Below are 21,106 nucleotides of genomic sequence, written 5' to 3'. Positions count from 1 at the left end.
TGGAAAGGTGCTCCTTATCTACTTAATGGGGTCGAAAGCCATGTATTCATAGATTTCAGAACTGTATTGCTTATATTCAGAATCAGTATAGCATTTTTGCAGCAGCATTTTCAAAATTATGAAATTGTGAATTTTGTCATATAAGGATTTTTTGAAATCCGAAAAATTGGCCAAAAATGGAAAGGTGCTCCTTATCTACTTAATGGGGTCGAAAGCCATGTATTCATAGATTTCAGAACTGTATTGCTTATATTCAGAATCAGTATAGCATTTTTGCAGCAGCATTTTCAAAATTATGAAATTGTGAATTTTGTCATATAAGGATTTTTTGAAATCCGAAAAATTGGCCAAAAATGGAAAGGTGCTCCTTATCTACTTAATGGGGTCGAAAGCCATGTATTCATAGATTTCAGAACTGTATTGCTTATATTCAGAATCAGTATAGCATTTTTGCAGCAGCATTTTCAAAATTATGAAATTGTGAATTTTGTCATATAAGGATTTTTTGAAATCCGAAAAATTGGCCAAAAATGGAAAGGTGCTCCTTATCTACTTAATGGGGTCGAAAGCCATGTATTCATAGATTTCAGAACTGTATTGCTTATATTCAGAATCAGTATAGCATTTTTGCAGCAGCATTTTCAAAATTATGAAATTGTGAATTTTGTCATATAAGGATTTTTTGAAATCCGAAAAATTGGCCAAAAATGGAAAGGTGCTCCTTATCTACTTAATGGGGTCGAAAGCCATGTATTCATAGATTTCAGAACTGTATTGCTTATATTCAGAATCAGTATAGCATTTTTGCAGCAGCATTTTCAAAATTATGAAATTGTGAATTTTGTCATATAAGGATTTTTTGAAATCCGAAAAATTGGCCAAAAATGGAAAGGTGCTCCTTATCTACTTAATGGGGTCGAAAGCCATGTATTCATAGATTTCAGAACTGTATTGCTTATATTCAGAATCAGTATAGCATTTTTGCAGCAGCATTTTCAAAATTATGAAATTGTGAATTTTGTCATATAAGGATTTTTTGAAATCCGAAAAATTGGCCAAAAATGGAAAGGTGCTCCTTATCTACTTAATGGGGTCGAAAGCCCAATTTTTCGGATTTCAAAAAATCCTTATATGACAAAATTCACAATTTCATAATTTTGAAAATGCTCCTGCAAAAATGCTATACTGATTCTGAATATAAGCAATACAGTTCTGAAATCTATGAATACATGGCTTTCGACCCCATTAAGTAGATAAGGAGCACCTTTCCATTTTTGGCCAATTTTTCGGATTTCAAAAAATCCTTATATGACAAAATTCACAATTTCATAATTTTGAAAATGCTGCTGCAAAAATGCTATACTGATTCTGAATATAAGCAATACAGTTCTGAAATCTATGAATACATGGCTTTCGACCCCATTAAGTAGATAAGGAGCACCTTTCCATTTTTGGCCAATTTTTCGGATTTCAAAAAATCCTTATATGACAAAATTCACAATTTCATAATTTTGAAAATGCTCCTGCAAAAATGCTATACTGATTCTGAATATAAGCAATACAGTTCTGAAATCTATGAATACATGGCTTTCGACCCCATTAAGTAGATAAGGAGCACCTTTCCATTTTTGGCCAATTTTTCGGATTTCAAAAAATCCTTATATGACAAAATTCACAATTTCATAATTTTGAAAATGCTGCTGCAAAAATGCTATACTGATTCTGAATATAAGCAATACAGTTCTGAAATCTATGAATACATGGCTTTCGACCCCATTAAGTAGATAAGGAGCACCTTTCCATTTTTGGCCAATTTTTCGGATTTCAAAAAATCCTTATATGACAAAATTCACAATTTCATAATTTTGAAAATGCTGCTGCAAAAATGCTATACTGATTCTGAATATAAGCAATACAGTTCTGAAATCCGAAAAATTGGGCTTTCGACCCCATTAAGTAGATAAGGAGCACCTTTCCATTTTTGGCCAATTTTTCGGATTTCAAAAAATCCTTATATGACAAAATTCACAATTTCATAATTTTGAAAATGCTGCTGCAAAAATGCTATACTGATTCTGAATATAAGCAATACAGTTCTGAAATCTATGAATACATGGCTTTCGACCCCATTAAGTAGATAAGGAGCACCTTTCCATTTTTGGCCAATTTTTCGGATTTCAAAAAATCCTTATATGACAAAATTCACAATTTCATAATTTTGAAAATGCTGCTGCAAAAATGCTATACTGATTCTGAATATAAGCAATACAGTTCTGAAATCTATGAATACATGGCTTTCGACCCCATTAAGTAGATAAGGAGCACCTTTCCATTTTTGGCCAATTTTTCGGATTTCAAAAAATCCTTATATGACAAAATTCACAATTTCATAATTTTGAAAATGCTGCTGCAAAAATGCTATACTGATTCTGAATATAAGCAATACAGTTCTGAAATCTATGAATACATGGCTTTCGACCCCATTAAGTAGATAAGGAGCACCTTTCCATTTTTGGCCAATTTTTCGGATTTCAAAAAATCCTTATATGACAAAATTCACAATTTCATAATTTTGAAAATGCTGCTGCAAAAATGCTATACTGATTCTGAATATAAGCAATACAGTTCTGAAATCTATGAATACATGGCTTTCGACCCCATTAAGTAGATAAGGAGCACCTTTCCATTTTTGGCCAATTTTTCGGATTTCAAAAAATCCTTATATGACAAAATTCACAATTTCATAATTTTGAAAATGCTGCTGCAAAAATGCTATACTGATTCTGAATATAAGCAATACAGTTCTGAAATCTATGAATACATGGCTTTCGACCCCATTAAGTAGATAAGGAGCACCTTTCCATTTTTGGCCAATTTTTCGGATTTCAAAAAATCCTTATATGACAAAATTCACAATTTCATAATTTTGAAAATGCTCCTGCAAAAATGCTATACTGATTCTGAATATAAGCAATACAGTTCTGAAATCTATGAATACATGGCTTTCGACCCCATTAAGTAGATAAGGAGCACCTTTCCATTTTTGGCCAATTTTTCGGATTTCAAAAAATCCTTATATGACAAAATTCACAATTTCATAATTTTGAAAATGCTGCTGCAAAAATGCTATACTGATTCTGAATATAAGCAATACAGTTCTGAAATCTATGAATACATGGCTTTCGACCCCATTAAGTAGATAAGGAGCACCTTTCCATTTTTGGCCAATTTTTCGGATTTCAAAAAATCCTTATATGACAAAATTCACAATTTCATAATTTTGAAAATGCTGCTGCAAAAATGCTATACTGATTCTGAATATAAGCAATACAGTTCTGAAATCTATGAATACATGGCTTTCGACCCCATTAAGTAGATAAGGAGCACCTTTCCATTTTTGGCCAATTTTTCGGATTTCAAAAAATCCTTATATGACAAAATTCACAATTTCATAATTTTGAAAATGCTGCTGCAAAAATGCTATACTGATTCTGAATATAAGCAATACAGTTCTGAAATCTATGAATACATGGCTTTCGACCCCATTAAGTAGATAAGGAGCACCTTTCCATTTTTGGCCAATTTTTCGGATTTCAAAAAATCCTTATATGACAAAATTCACAATTTCATAATTTTGAAAATGCTGCTGCAAAAATGCTATACTGATTCTGAATATAAGCAATACAGTTCTGAAATCTATGAATACATGGCTTTCGACCCCATTAAGTAGATAAGGAGCACCTTTCCATTTTTGGCCAATTTTTCGGATTTCAAAAAATCCTTATATGACAAAATTCACAATTTCATAATTTTGAAAATGCTGCTGCAAAAATGCTATACTGATTCTGAATATAAGCAATACAGTTCTGAAATCTATGAATACATGGCTTTCGACCCCATTAAGTAGATAAGGAGCACCTTTCCATTTTTGGCCAATTTTTCGGATTTCAAAAAATCCTTATATGACAAAATTCACAATTTCATAATTTTGAAAATGCTGCTGCAAAAATGCTATACTGATTCTGAATATAAGCAATACAGTTCTGAAATCTATGAATACATGGCTTTCGACCCCATTAAGTAGATAAGGAGCACCTTTCCATTTTTGGCCAATTTTTCGGATTTCAAAAAATCCTTATATGACAAAATTCACAATTTCATAATTTTGAAAATGCTGCTGCAAAAATGCTATACTGATTCTGAATATAAGCAATACAGTTCTGAAATCTATGAATACATGGCTTTCGACCCCATTAAGTAGATAAGGAGCACCTTTCCATTTTTGGCCAATTTTTCGGATTTCAAAAAATCCTTATATGACAAAATTCACAATTTCATAATTTTGAAAATGCTGCTGCAAAAATGCTATACTGATTCTGAATATAAGCAATACAGTTCTGAAATCTATGAATACATGGCTTTCGACCCCATTAAGTAGATAAGGAGCACCTTTCCATTTTTGGCCAATTTTTCGGATTTCAAAAAATCCTTATATGACAAAATTCACAATTTCATAATTTTGAAAATGCTGCTGCAAAAATGCTATACTGATTCTGAATATAAGCAATACAGTTCTGAAATCTATGAATACATGGCTTTCGACCCCATTAAGTAGATAAGGAGCACCTTTCCATTTTTGGCCAATTTTTCGGATTTCAAAAAATCCTTATATGACAAAATTCACAATTTCATAATTTTGAAAATGCTGCTGCAAAAATGCTATACTGATTCTGAATATAAGCAATACAGTTCTGAAATCTATGAATACATGGCTTTCGACCCCATTAAGTAGATAAGGAGCACCTTTCCATTTTTGGCCAATTTTTCGGATTTCAAAAAATCCTTATATGACAAAATTCACAATTTCATAATTTTGAAAATGCTCCTGCAAAAATGCTATACTGATTCTGAATATAGGCAATACAGTTCTGAAATCTATGAATACATGGCTTTCGACCCCATTAAGTAGATAAGGAGCACCTTTCCATTTTTGGCCAATTTTTCGGATTTCAAAAAATCCTTATATGACAAAATTCACAATTTCATAATTTTGAAAATGCTGCTGCAAAAATGCTATACTGATTCTGAATATAAGCAATACAGTTCTGAAATCTATGAATACATGGCTTTCGACCCCATTAAGTAGATAAGGAGCACCTTTCCATTTTTGGCCAATTTTTCGGATTTCAAAAAATCCTTATATGACAAAATTCACAATTTCATAATTTTGAAAATGCTGCTGCAAAAATGCTATACTGATTCTGAATATAAGCAATACAGTTCTGAAATCTATGAATACATGGCTTTCGACCCCATTAAGTAGATAAGGAGCACCTTTCCATTTTTGGCCAATTTTTCGGATTTCAAAAAATCCTTATATGACAAAATTCACAATTTCATAATTTTGAAAATGCTGCTGCAAAAATGCTATACTGATTCTGAATATAAGCAATACAGTTCTGAAATCTATGAATACATGGCTTTCGACCCCATTAAGTAGATAAGGAGCACCTTTCCATTTTTGGCCAATTTTTCGGATTTCAAAAAATCCTTATATGACAAAATTCACAATTTCATAATTTTGAAAATGCTGCTGCAAAAATGCTATACTGATTCTGAATATAAGCAATACAGTTCTGAAATCTATGAATACATGGCTTTCGACCCCATTAAGTAGATAAGGAGCACCTTTCCATTTTTGGCCAATTTTTCGGATTTCAAAAAATCCTTATATGACAAAATTCACAATTTCATAATTTTGAAAATGCTGCTGCAAAAATGCTATACTGATTCTGAATATAAGCAATACAGTTCTGAAATCTATGAATACATGGCTTTCGACCCCATTAAGTAGATAAGGAGCACCTTTCCATTTTTGGCCAATTTTTCGGATTTCAAAAAATCCTTATATGACAAAATTCACAATTTCATAATTTTGAAAATGCTGCTGCAAAAATGCTATACTGATTCTGAATATAAGCAATACAGTTCTGAAATCTATGAATACATGGCTTTCGACCCCATTAAGTAGATAAGGAGCACCTTTCCATTTTTGGCCAATTTTTCGGATTTCAAAAAATCCTTATATGACAAAATTCACAATTTCATAATTTTGAAAATGCTCCTGCAAAAATGCTATACTGATTCTGAATATAGGCAATACAGTTCTGAAATCTATGAATACATGGCTTTCGACCCCATTAAGTAGATAAGGAGCACCTTTCCATTTTTGGCCAATTTTTCGGATTTCAAAAAATCCTTATATGACAAAATTCACAATTTCATAATTTTGAAAATGCTGCTGCAAAAATGCTATACTGATTCTGAATATAAGCAATACAGTTCTGAAATCTATGAATACATGGCTTTCGACCCCATTAAGTAGATAAGGAGCACCTTTCCATTTTTGGCCAATTTTTCGGATTTCAAAAAATCCTTATATGACAAAATTCACAATTTCATAATTTTGAAAATGCTGCTGCAAAAATGCTATACTGATTCTGAATATAAGCAATACAGTTCTGAAATCTATGAATACATGGCTTTCGACCCCATTAAGTAGATAAGGAGCACCTTTCCATTTTTGGCCAATTTTTCGGATTTCAAAAAATCCTTATATGACAAAATTCACAATTTCATAATTTTGAAAATGCTGCTGCAAAAATGCTATACTGATTCTGAATATAAGCAATACAGTTCTGAAATCTATGAATACATGGCTTTCGACCCCATTAAGTAGATAAGGAGCACCTTTCCATTTTTGGCCAATTTTTCGGATTTCAAAAAATCCTTATATGACAAAATTCACAATTTCATAATTTTGAAAATGCTGCTGCAAAAATGCTATACTGATTCTGAATATAAGCAATACAGTTCTGAAATCTATGAATACATGGCTTTCGACCCCATTAAGTAGATAAGGAGCACCTTTCCATTTTTGGCCAATTTTTCGGATTTCAAAAAATCCTTATATGACAAAATTCACAATTTCATAATTTTGAAAATGCTGCTGCAAAAATGCTATACTGATTCTGAATATAAGCAATACAGTTCTGAAATCTATGAATACATGGCTTTCGACCCCATTAAGTAGATAAGGAGCACCTTTCCATTTTTGGCCAATTTTTCGGATTTCAAAAAATCCTTATATGACAAAATTCACAATTTCATAATTTTGAAAATGCTGCTGCAAAAATGCTATACTGATTCTGAATATAAGCAATACAGTTCTGAAATCTATGAATACATGGCTTTCGACCCCATTAAGTAGATAAGGAGCACCTTTCCATTTTTGGCCAATTTTTCGGATTTCAAAAAATCCTTATATGACAAAATTCACAATTTCATAATTTTGAAAATGCTCCTGCAAAAATGCTATACTGATTCTGAATATAGGCAATACAGTTCTGAAATCTATGAATACATGGCTTTCGACCCCATTAAGTAGATAAGGAGCACCTTTCCATTTTTGGCCAATTTTTCGGATTTCAAAAAATCCTTATATGACAAAATTCACAATTTCATAATTTTGAAAATGCTGCTGCAAAAATGCTATACTGATTCTGAATATAAGCAATACAGTTCTGAAATCTATGAATACATGGCTTTCGACCCCATTAAGTAGATAAGGAGCACCTTTCCATTTTTGGCCAATTTTTCGGATTTCAAAAAATCCTTATATGACAAAATTCACAATTTCATAATTTTGAAAATGCTGCTGCAAAAATGCTATACTGATTCTGAATATAAGCAATACAGTTCTGAAATCTATGAATACATGGCTTTCGACCCCATTAAGTAGATAAGGAGCACCTTTCCATTTTTGGCCAATTTTTCGGATTTCAAAAAATCCTTATATGACAAAATTCACAATTTCATAATTTTGAAAATGCTGCTGCAAAAATGCTATACTGATTCTGAATATAGGCAATACAGTTCTGAAATCTATGAATACATGGCTTTCGACCCCATTAAGTAGATAAGGAGCACCTTTCCATTTTTGGCCAATTTTTCGGATTTCAAAAAATCCTTATATGACAAAATTCACAATTTCATAATTTTGAAAATGCTCCTGCAAAAATGCTATACTGATTCTGAATATAGGCAATACAGTTCTGAAATCTATGAATACATGGCTTTCGACCCCATTAAGTAGATAAGGAGCACCTTTCCATTTTTGGCCAATTTTTCGGATTTCAAAAGGAGATAATACTGTACAAGCAAAAATATCAACGATTGTTCATAATAAATATTTATTTTTTTTTTATCCAAAAAATATGTTATTATATATTAAAGCTGAATGATCGGTAAACCCCTTTTTTTTTGTTTTTATTGATAAAATGTTTACTGAGTGTAATATAGCAGCTCTGATAACTTAACAGTCTTTGAGTAGGAGCTATGTTAGTTTATACATTAACATAGAAATGTTAAAAAACGGAGCTAACTTTCGTAGCTAACTTCACCCACATATCAACGAAACAGTTATGAGTCTCTTTCCTTCACTCTGGTATGTTCTAAGTTGAAAATGTTGAGTATGGAAATGGAATAAAATTTGAGTGTGCAGTACACGGTACTAAAGTGAAAAAAAACTTGAAAAATTACCTAGGTCTCCCTCAGTACATTACAAATTTCAGAAACACCCTCAAAAACGTTTTCAGTGATGTTCGTCAACTAATCGACCCATAACATAGTCAGCTTTTGTCCGACTTTAATTTTTTTAACGGATTTTTTAAAACTGATTAGGCTTTAAAGTTTATGATAAATTTTTAAGTTATAAGTATTATTTTTGTTAAGAATATCTAAAATGAAAAGCTACTAATTGTCTACATTGTCTATTTTTATATGAAAGCTTATAAAAATTTATAAATAAAATTTAGTTCTTAACAAAACATTATTTTCGATTCTTCAAATCGGATGAAAATTGCAAAATTTATTCAACTTTTCATTAACACCTTTTTAAGTATTTTCTCCCCCAGCTCAAATGAAAAAAAGAAAACTTATACAAACAAATCTGTGAACTTTTTACAAAACAACTTCAAGGAGAGCGCAAAAACTGTTGAATTTATCCTTATTGACCTTGAAGAACTTTATTATTTGTCTCAAAGAATTATACAAAGGATAAATAATAAACCGATTTTAACAAGTAATGTTTCATTTTTTTCTATATAAAATTGTCTTTAAAACACTGTGCTAAAATAGGTTTTCAGAGAAAAATATCTATTTAAAAAATTACGAAAAAATAAAAAGAAATGCGAAACTTTTTATAAAAACTTACCTAATTCATGGAATATATATTTTATGCATACATTTTATGAAAGCTTAATTCTTTGTCTATCCATAATTGTTTATAATTTTGAAATAGGTTTAAAAATGTGTGTGAGGTACTAAAGTACTACTACCTACCCTAAAACATTTTTTTCAAAATATGTAACTCACAATTTTGAGGGTGTTTCAAAATCTTTAAAAATGGTTTTAGTATGTCCTCAGATAGGCCTACAACCCCCATTAGTTCTGATAAAATGTGTTATTTTGTAGCAAATCCAAATAAATGTTCATGTTCAATTTCAATATCATTACCTTAATTGTTTTAAATAACTAATTTAAACTTATTTATCAAAAATTGCATACAAATTAGTTAAATAAAAAACAAAACAATAAAAACTTAAATAAAAGTAAAGAAACATGCGACCTTTAAAGCTATGATTTTTCACAAATCTTACCTGGCACTGCCTGTCTCATCTTCAAAATCAATAAAAATAGCACAACCTCGAACACCACACGGTTCCCTCTCCGATGTTTTAATCATATCGGCCGCTATACGAGGTGTTAAATCCCAAGGCAAGGAGACTTCAGTACATGATAAATGACGACTTTTGGCAGCACGTAATTCAGCCTGCAAACGCTGCGAAAGTTCATTAACAGCAGCCGCATCTACATCGTCATCGTGTGCAATGCCAAAATGTTCTGTGGCTTCGGTGGGTGTGGACAAAGTCGAAGAGACCGGCGAAGGGGACAATGCGGCAATGGGTATGCCGGCTAGAGGGGAATGATATGACGTGTGTATTGAAGATGCTGCTGTGGTGTTGGTGGCTACTGTTGTGGTATTGGGAGCACAATACAGGAGATTATTATTGTATGCATAATGAGGACTGCCAGATGTCTCAATGCCACCTTTGGGTGATGCAGAAGCTGCAGTTGCTGTTTCCATGTCAAAATTGTGACTGTGGTGGTGGTGGGAGGAATGAGTATGGCGGCTGGTGTTAGCGTGAGTGAAATAAGCTGAATTATGTTGCGGCTTAAGACCATCAACAACGTCGAAATGTTCTATTGGGCTATGGAGAGAATTGTACACAGTTGTGGTGGCGGTAGATGATGGTGTAGTGGGTTCACCCTGTAGATTTGCTCTTGATGAGGGTGGTGTTAGGGAACTTGTCCAGTCTAGAAATAAAAGGAAAACATACATTTATTTTTAAGTAACTACACGATCATTAATATTGAAATAAACATTTTAAAATATATGTTGGTATCACATTTACATGAGTTTTTTACATTCTATAGCAAACTAACTTGATTTGAACTGGTATATATTTTCCCCTTTTTATTTTTTACCCAACACTGTTCTGCACATTTGTTTAACTTAACACATGTCCGTGAAATTAGCAAACAGCTGTTTTCTCAGTAAAGCGCAGGTCAGGAACTGTTGTTACTTGGTCGCGTGCAGAAATCATATGTTTACCAAGAAAATCTCATCTAGTTAAAAAAGCTTATCTATCACACTCAACTCAAAACCAAACAAAAAAACTCAATTTAACAAATTCTCTCATCTGTTGTTATTTGAAAAGAGTATTACCTGATGTATTTTTTTGTCGCTTTGGTGATTTTTGCCCTATATTTAACGATTTTTTTTTAATTTCGGTACAATATAGTAATTTGTCTAAATAAATTTGCAAACATGATATTTAATTTCTGATTTATTTTAAAAACTATTCCAAATGAGTATATGCTGTACGATAAGCTGAAGTCGATTCCAATATTATATTTATGGAATTTACAAACTAGAAAAAAAATCAAACAAAAAAATTACTCAAAATAATCACACATACGAGTGTTGTTTTTGTTTTCACATAGTTTTTATCTACTAATACATTCTCACCATTTAGGTTTTTGACAACTGAGTTAGGTCTTTGACAGGAGAGTTTCCGCTCTATGTCTATTCTCTATGTTTACAGACAATACTGTGTATTAATTAGGGCATTCAATCGATTAACCGTTAATCGGTTAACCTTCTAGCAATAGTTTTTTGAAGCATAGTACTAACTGACACTAAGGAATTTGCAAATGACCCATTTTTCTAGAATGTTCTATGATGAACTTTGTCCTAATGAGTAAGAGAACGATATGGTAATAGCCGAAACTGAAGACATTACTGAAACGAGTCTTTTATCACTGAGAAATTGGATATTCTTTATCATGCCTTACTATCGATTTCTCCATCATCTACAATCAGTGACAAAATCACAAAAAAAAAAAAATCTTTTAAAAAGAAATCATTTAAATTATATTCTTTTTTTAAAAGATTATTTCAGAAGATGTTTATTGTTTTGTTGAAATGATATGTTTTCTATGTTTTTGTTCTTTTTATTAACCAAATGCTTATATAAGTACACAAAATTCTTGTTTTTTTTTCAATTTAAAATGGAAATTATTCGGTTAATCGAATAATTTAAAATTAACAGATTAAATCTAAACCTCGATAAATTATTTGCTCGATTAAATCAGAAACCCCATTAATTAAATACCATAGTATTAATACATTTCAAAATTAAAATATTATCGAAATAATAATATTTAATACTATGATTGAAATCATAGTATTAAATCACACTAGGCAATTTAGTTGCGCAAGTCTCTTGCCCAACAACAAAACAGCATGTAAAATTTTCTTCTCTTTAACCCCACATTACCTCTGGCATCTACAAACACAAGAGACTTGCGCAACTAAATTGCCTAGTGTGAAAGGGGTCTTAGATATTTTTCAACAAACTTTATTTTTATTTTCTTCACATTATAGTTTTTCATATTTGTATTTATAGTTTTTGAATAGTTTTAAAGCATTTGTGAATACCAACACAGACCGTAAATCAAAATAAATATCATTTGTATTATTTGAATACAATTTATGTTTACATACGTTTTTGACAAGTCTTAATACTCTGTATTGTAGTCTGAAAATACCTTTAATAATATATTATAAATTCCTATATTCGTTAACCCTGTATATTTCTATAAAAATACCAAATCACTGTATAAAAATGTCCTTAATTTTGACGATTTTGTATCAAATTCATCCGGCAACTATGTATGTCTGCAAAACAAAAATATTAAAATTTGAGTGTTTTTTTACCAGAAATAATGAGAGCGCAAAGTAGTTTGTTCTTTGAGTGAAAATATAAGCTGTTTGTTTTGAATACTTTTTTTATATTTTGAAAGGGGTGGGAATGGAAAAGAAACAGTATTGCAGAATATCACCTGGTAACTCAGCTGTAAAATCAGCCGTTCTCATGCAAGTACGTGCTTGCTGCAAAACACATAAAAAAACTAATGGAAAATACAACATACAGAAATGATGATTTTTTTTCGATGTCGCAAGCCGGTTTGAAATTTCTTGGTTTTGTATTTTTTGTTGGTTCTTATTTTTTATTTTTCGTTTATGCAGCGTCAGCTAGTGACGTAGTCACTATTTAAATAAAAACAATTAATTGATCAAATTATATGGCACAAAGAAGTACGTTTATATTTGCAGAGCGGAAACTAGAAAAAAACTAACAAAAATATTACACAAAAAATCACATACATATGTACATATTTATGTTTTCACATATGGATATGTATTTTTAATAATACATTCCCACCACTGAGTTAGGTTTTGACAGGAGAGTTTCCGATCAATGTAGGTACATACGTTACCTTAATATAGAAAGGTCCTAACTCGTGTTTTTTTTTAAGCCCATATTTTCGTTTATTTCGATAAAAGGTCCGCTCATATATCACATTTTAAAATTTCGACTTAAAAAAAAACACGAGTTAGGGTCTATTAAGGTAACGATATTTATCTATGCTACGAGCATCTTATTAACATAAATGCACTTTTATTTTGCAAAATAACCAGATTACATTTTTGGCACTTTTTATGCAGAATTGCATGTTTTTAGAATGAGTTCTGGCAACACTAATGTACTGTAAATTTCGTTGAGATTTCGATAATATTCAGACCTTGATGGCTATGAATATGGCACGCAGCGCCATCCTGTTGAAACCAGATCTTTCACGGTTCAATGTCATCCACATTTTCAGGCAAAAATCATGCGGCAATTTTGTTTATTAACAAATTCGTAAAGACAAAAATGAGCCTCTTAGCTGAACATAATTTTGCAATAAAGCCACAAAGTATACAGAGGCGACACGGCAAAAAAAATATATTTGTCTCTTTCGTTCGAAACAATTTCAACTGGTTTGGTTTTGTGCTTATTTATATGGTTGTTTGTTTTAACGCACTGTCTGTATTAAACCGCAAATTTGTTTTCTCTTTCTATCGAAACAATTTCAAAAAAAGCTGATTTTAGTGTTTTTGAACAAATTTGACGCCTCTGTATAGGTACTTTGTGATAAAGCAGTCGTCTATAAGATGCGCGAATCTATAACTAATTTTCAAAGTAAATTTGGATAATTTGTTAGCGTTGTTCAAATAACAATATATTCATGATGATTTGCCAGAGTATACTGATCACAAATGTCAAAAAGTAAGCGTAGTATGATAGTTCGTTTGACAGTTAACACTTTCATACGTTCTATCGGGCTTAAAAAAACACAGTTGGCATAACTGAGAAATCGTATTTCTAAGTTGAGCTTCATATGGTATGGTTTATGTAGTCTAAGTAGACTCTTAATCCTGGATTTTTAAGTAAGTTTAGCTTCAATCGTAGGTCTTTATGAAGTCAAAGTTGAGTTTCATTCGCAGGTCTTTAGCCAGGTATTCAATTGTATGTTCTAAATTGAGCTTTAAACGTAGGTCTTTATGTAGTGTAGGGTTAGGTATTTATGCAGTCTATGTTGACTACAATCATAGGTTAAATCTAGTTTAAATTGGATTTCATTGAGAAGTCTTTATGTGGTCTAACATGAGCTTCAATAGTATATTTTTACGAATTTGCAATAGCGATTTGAATTTAACGGTCTGTAACCATGCAGTTATTAGCATTGTTGGTAGGTATCGAAACACTCAATGTTTAAGATGCTAACATGAACATCGAAAGCTCTAGAATTCAAATATATGTATGTACTAGTTTTGACCATTAAGAATCTAGACTACAGGAATGAAAATGGCAGTGTGTATAATAGTGACTGCGCTGTTAGAGTTAACATCAACTGTCTTGTACATTAAAAAGTGTAATTTAAGTGTGTGCATTATAAACGTGTGTGGATTAAAAACACATAGTAACTATTTAAACTGTTGTTGTTGTACATTTTGAATAAATAAAGATTTGTAACAAATTTTAAACTACTAAACTGCTTTTATTTGCAATCAAAAGTATGAAATAAACCACTGTTTTTAAAAGGTAAAAATGTAACAATATGTTTAGGGAGTTGAGTTTAGCTTGAGCTTAAATCTAGTTTAACTTGGGCTAGGTTGAGCTTCAATTTACACTAAGTTGAGCATCAATGGTAAGTTTTCGTTTGAAGCAGCAATATAAATACGTTGACTCGAACGTTTGCGATGCGTGTCATTCTGAATGGACTATAAATCACTAAAAATAAATACTATACATATGTAAGGCAAAACACTGCTAGTTTTAGATCTAAAAATCTACAAAATACCTATAAATCAAATCTGCCCGTTACGGCGGTTGTAGTCGTTGGTCACCCATAATTAAAGTATAATGATTGCTGTATTTTTATATGTGAACTTGTTGACAGAAGGGAAACGAAATAAACAAATAGAACCACAAAGAAATGAATAAAAAAGATGTAAAATATGTACGTACGAGTACATACACATAACGAAATAAATACAAATACCAGCAGTTAAGCAAGTAATCAATGTATCCCTTAAAGGAAGCAATTGTCACAAATGTCTAATCACTTGGCTGACTCCAATTTATATATTTTGGTTATTTGACACGTATGTGCTCTTCGTACTGCAGAGAGAAGACAATTGGTTATTTTATACGTCCCAAGTAATCTAGACAATTGCCACTTAAGTGTCTCTAAGTAATCTGGAGTGTAGTCACTTCAATCGTTCTGTGAGTAATTCGTACAAACTGGTTTTATACAAATTGTGTTGATATAATTCTCATACAGTTTATTTTTATTTTTGCTTAAGTATACTGATATCCCATGTAACATAGCATGAAGTCAATAGTCACTTTAGTGTCTCTTAGTAACCTATGGTGAAGTCACTTTAAACTTTTTTTCTACTGCACATTATTTTACCCACCAGAAGCGTTGACTACTTTCGATCAGCTATCAGACAGTCTCATTATAATCAAAAAGGTTCAATTGACCCCCTGATTATGACATGCACGTGTTAAAATAACTAGTCACGTAGCTGATCAAGTAACCATAACTAGTCACGTGGCTATTGAAGTAAGTAGTTCTCACCCTAAATGATGGGTAAAATCATTAGTTCGGGACAGTCTTTGGACCAGCTTTCAGACAGTCCCATTGTAATCAAAACAATGCTTAGGACAAGCACGTGTTAAAATAACTAGTCACGTTGCTATCGAAGTAACTAGTCCCACCCTAAATGATGGGTAAAATCACTAGTTCGGGACAGTCTCATAGAACTGCTGGGATATTGCATTGTATGTATGTATTCTATATATGTGTAGTTATTCCTTTACAATTTGTTGTACTTGTAATCAAGCCACAATTGTTGTCTTGTTGCTAACTTCTCGTAACGATAATTATAGCAGTGACTGCCAAAGAAGCGACTGAACAAATGAATGAATGAGCAAACGAACGAACGGGTAAATGAACGATTGTAGCAAAAACCCGGTAAATATCCTTCACAATTTTTTTTTTATTTGTTCTCTGTTGAATGCACGGAAAGCCATTGAAATAGTTTTAGTTAATGTGCGAGTGAGTGACTAATTGTATTGGACATGTCTTCGTTTATAAGACCAATTGACGTAACTGACATTTTATTTAAAAAAAATGTGTTAAGGTATCCTGATTTATAGATACATAGTATATTCCTTTTTATTAAATTTATTACAAAACAAATATATTTAGGAATATGATGTAATAATTGTTAAACTAAGTACATACATATAAGTAATTAAAAAATAAGGAAAATATAAAAATTCAGTCAATCTCCTGTGAAATCTAATAAAATGCAGGTCAAGTATTTATTGATGTTTGTTTATCCTTCTAATTGTCCTGCATTTGTAAAGGCAGGAACAGCCTTCAATTTTACACTAGGTACATATGTATATAAATACATACATATATGTATTTCCAGACCCTCACTTAAAAAAATGAATTTCGGCATACTCCAGAATTTGTTTAAAGATATGTATTTAAAAGGGTCCATATTTGTTGGGATTGATCTTGATAATATCACACAAGTCCTGCTTTAAAGTCCATTACTTCACTTAAGCTCTGTTAAAAAAGTGCAACATTTTTTGCCAGAAGACAGATGGCCAAAGATTGATAAACAATTGTAGTTTTGTTCAATTCGGAACTGGTTCCAAGGACTGCAAGGCGTTTACATTTGAAAAAAATACACTATAACTTGTCCTGCTACAGTGTACTGTTGTACATTTTTAATTTTTTTCTTATGAAAAGTGTATTCAATTGTAAAATTAAATTGACTGCAATTTGCCGGAACAAAAAAAAAACACATATTAACTGTTTTGAAACTTTAGAGAAACGGAACTAAAAATTATATGTCGTATGTAGAACAAAAAAATTACAAATGTAGGGCCACATACACTTTTTTCCGTTTTCCATTGTAAAAGTTTTGCTTAGCTTCTACTTTGTTTTCCTATTTTATTTTACTCCCTTTAATTTACATTACTTGTCTTTGTATGAGAATGTATCCAGTTATTTACATGTATGCATACATACATAAGTATATTAGGAATGCCCCGACTAAAATAAATGATTACTTCATTTATAACCATCACCATTATTAGTTCTACAATATCAATTCTGTAAGTTGTTATACCAATAACCGTATGTCCATACATATGGGCAATTCCACGAGAATGACAACCACAACTGAAAAAACAAAATCTCTTAAAACTTTTTTTCAAGATGATTTGAATAGGAGAAAATTGTTACTATGTGAAAGTATTTAGAGCCAAAAAGGTAGCGGTTATATTGATTTTGTCATTTCGTTTGTAACTCATCAAAATATTTATGGCAGATCTAAGACGATCAAGCTATGTCTGTCCTTCTGAACTTAGGGGAATGAAATAATTCTCAAATATTCTTTGTTTATCAGAAATGCTTGATATTGAAAATGGGCAAAATCGGTCAAGTAGAACTAGAGTTATGGACTAAAACGTAAGACAAGCTTTCAAAAATATTTAGCTATTTTCTTCAAATATATTGCAGATAATATAATAATGCAATTTTGCACATATTGTTCTTCTGATAAAGGGACAAGTCTCTTTGAAAATGGCGAGAATCTGTCCATGATATACATATAAAACCCTATAGAATAGAGTATCCATAAAAAATTCAGCAAACATGAGTTTAATGTAAAAATAAATCGCAAAACTAAATTTTGTTTGAATCGGTCCATATTTGACCATATCTCCACTACCTAAACTCACTTAAATACGCAAAAATCTCTTAAAAATATTGTTATTCATCATAAATAATTGTAATATATTTATATAGAAATCGCTGTACAAAATGTTTTGAACATCGGTCCATAATTGGTCATAACTCCAATATAAATACCATTTCCAAAAAACACATTAACCTACATTGATATCAAACATATATCGAAATTTTACACTGATTGGTAATATTGGTGGCGCAAAAGTAAACTTCCGATGTTTTTTGGCTGTAATTAATTTTATTATTGGTCAAATAAATAGTCAGCAATATTCCGCGTTTTGGAGCAGTGTAGCGTAACATTGTTTATTAACGTGTATTTCGCATGTGTTTACTACACAAATGTCAAAAGAGAACTGACATTAGCGGCCAATCGCAAAATTTATAGCATTTTCTGATAGGAGGATTACTTTTGCGCCACCTTGTATATGCTGGATTTTGTGTATATTGGTCCACATTTGATCATAGACCCATTTTAGGTCCACTTTCAAAAATCACTTAAATATACAGACACTCCTAGTTTTATGAAGATCGATCCATAATTGGTTCCATGTAAGAACCACATCGGACCACTTTATAAAACGGGGCCACCCTAATACACTCGATTGGTGATAGGATAAAACAGGAAGTTGCATAATCCATGTCATACTCGTAGTGGAATACAGCAGTATTAGGCTTTCAGTTTTTTTTTCCATTTACCATCATTACTCTCTGTTATTGTTGCCAAGTCAAACTTTGAGACAACAAATACATTCATACTGGACATGCAGTAATACGGGGTAAACATGCAGTAATAGCTAAAGTGTTGGATGAAATTTTAAATTTCATTACAGGCAATATTTTTGCAGTAATAACCTAAATATGATTTTTTTTCTATAGCAGACTGGAAGTGAAATAAGAATGGGCTAGATGGAAGGGTAATACTGAAAGTAAAATTTCAACTTTTGAAATGACACAACAAAACGTGGAGACACCCAAACTTAATTTTGAGTCGTAGAGTCCTATGGTATAATTCGGTTTAAAATTATACCATTTATTGTCGAAAAGAGCTTTGACAAAATTTATGTTCCCATGAAATATCCATTTCCCTCGAAGGGAAAATTGCTATCGTGATATTCCCATGAACTTTTCATTCACAATAGTTGATTTTGTTCGTAACAGTTGTTTATCTTTATATATAAAAGAGTAACATTATTGACTGACGGAATGACTGACTGATTCATCATCGCACAGTCCAAATGGCTGAACCATGAAATTTTAACTGTGGGTTCCTCCCTCCCAAAAACGATCCGATAAGAAGGGATTTGGGTAAAAAAGGGTAAATTCGGTAACCTTATATCTTCAAAACTAATAAAGATACAAAAAAAATAAGCTGACAGGTGTTGCGTACTTTTTCGAAAAAAGGGGAGAAAACGGATAAAAACTGTATTTTGGTACTTTTTTTGCACCCTATGTATCTTTTAAACCAATAAACATAGAAACAAAATTTAAATTGTATTCTTTACTTATCAAAAAAAAGTAAGTTTGGTACTTTGTGGAAATTCGAACCCTTAAGGGATAAAAATTGTGTTTATTTTTGGTACTTTTTCATAAAATATGTTTTTCTATAATTTGACATAGACATACGAAAATTTTATTATCAACTCCCACCACGATGCAGATTTTTCTTAGAATAAAATTTTACCACCGCAATGGGGATAAAAAAGGTACCAAAAAGGGAATAAAATCGGGAAAATACATTTTATTTGAAATTATTAAGCCAATTTTGATCATTTTTTCAACATTGGTTCCTGGATTCATAGAAAAATTAACTAACAGATTGTTTTTTGGAACTCGAGTGCCAAGGTGTATATTGGGCCAAATCCGGGTAAACAGTTTGGTATTTTTTTAAAACATATTTATTATTGTGCACATTAACACAGATTTTAATCTTTTGAGACATAAACAATTTTTGCAAAATGGAATATTTTTAAATTTCAAACTTGGTACATTTTTAATATTTTAAATTATTTCACTTATCGACATTAAAGTTAGCTGATATGTGTCTGAGTGAAGTTAGTGTTAGAAATAGGTGATTATATTTAGGTACCAAAATGTGAGAACTGAACTATAGGCACTTTTTTATTCTTCTAATGGTACTTTTTGAATTTTCTATAACAATGGACTTAGAAACATGAAATTAAGCATACATGGTGCTAAGTGAGTGAGAATTCTAGGGGGAGACTTTTTGGTACTTTTTCTTTATTCGAATGGTACTTTTTGTAATTTCATCACCAATGAACCTAGAAACATGAAATAAAGCTTATATGGACCCGAGTGAGTGGGAATACATAAGTGGCTGCTTTTTGGTAAGTTTTCTATATTTAAATGGTACTTTTTGAATTTTCTGTAATAATGGACATAAAAATATGAAATTAAGCGTATATGGTTTTAAGTGAGTGAGAATTCTAGGGGGAGACTTTTTGGTACTTTTTCTTTATTCTAATGGTACTTTTTTGAAAAGGATTTCAAAACCGCTGTTTCGGTTTTAAAAAATTTACAACCGATCTGATTCGGTTTTTTTTTCGGTTTTGTGATAACTTATTAAATATTAAGTATTATAGAAACAAAATTAGTTGATAATATTGGAAATGCTATACAAATTTAAAATTCAAACTTGACTTATGGTTTAGTGAATGCGAATACAAAAGTGGGAGACTTAATAGTACTATTTTCTTCTAATTGAGGTGGCGAAGCGCACCGGGTCAGCTAGTGCAGAATAAATATGTAACTTCAAAATTCGACTTTCGAATTTTTAGATAGATAATTCTGTATAGATTTCGATTCCGTTAAAACTAAATGCCAAATTTAATAACTAATATAAATTATAATTTCATGTTGAAAAACTCTTGTTTATTGAGTTTATAATGAACATCCTTACAATATGTGTTAACCACAATGACCGTTATATAAAATTATGTTTTATTACCGGTTTTGCATAATTATTCAAAAACGTAGCCAGCCATTTTATGGGCATTCCATTTTTTATTTCTAACACTTCTATTACGACTTTAATTTATGTTGGTTTTTTGTTCATTACAATTTCTTGTCTAATAAATATATCGTGACATTTTGTAAATTGTGGCATAATTTTTTTTAGCATTAAAAAGGGTTGTTTTTTTTTTTTTGAGTAACGATTGAAGAAACAATACAAAATATTTGGTAGAATTTGCATAAATATTAAATGAATTGGAAAAGATGTAATTGAAATGACTTATGC

General features: G+C 31.2%; 1 protein-coding gene across 1 annotated transcript in view; it reads right to left on the bottom strand.

Moving 5' to 3' along the window:
* Positions 1 to 21,106, bottom strand: part of LOC135955045 (protein charybde-like) — a 34,079-nt gene that overhangs the window by 6,516 nt on the left and 6,457 nt on the right. The window contains exon 2 of the mRNA XM_065505327.1: positions 9,720 to 10,437. Coding sequence (XP_065361399.1) covers positions 9,720 to 10,437 — 718 coding nt within the window. The remainder of the gene's footprint in view (positions 1 to 9,719; positions 10,438 to 21,106) is intronic.

The sequence above is a fragment of the Calliphora vicina genome, chromosome 3, assembly GCF_958450345.1.
Source record: "Calliphora vicina chromosome 3, idCalVici1.1, whole genome shotgun sequence".
Classification (NCBI taxonomy): domain Eukaryota; kingdom Metazoa; phylum Arthropoda; class Insecta; order Diptera; family Calliphoridae; genus Calliphora; species Calliphora vicina.
This window is presented reverse-complemented; position numbering and strand designations above follow the sequence as displayed.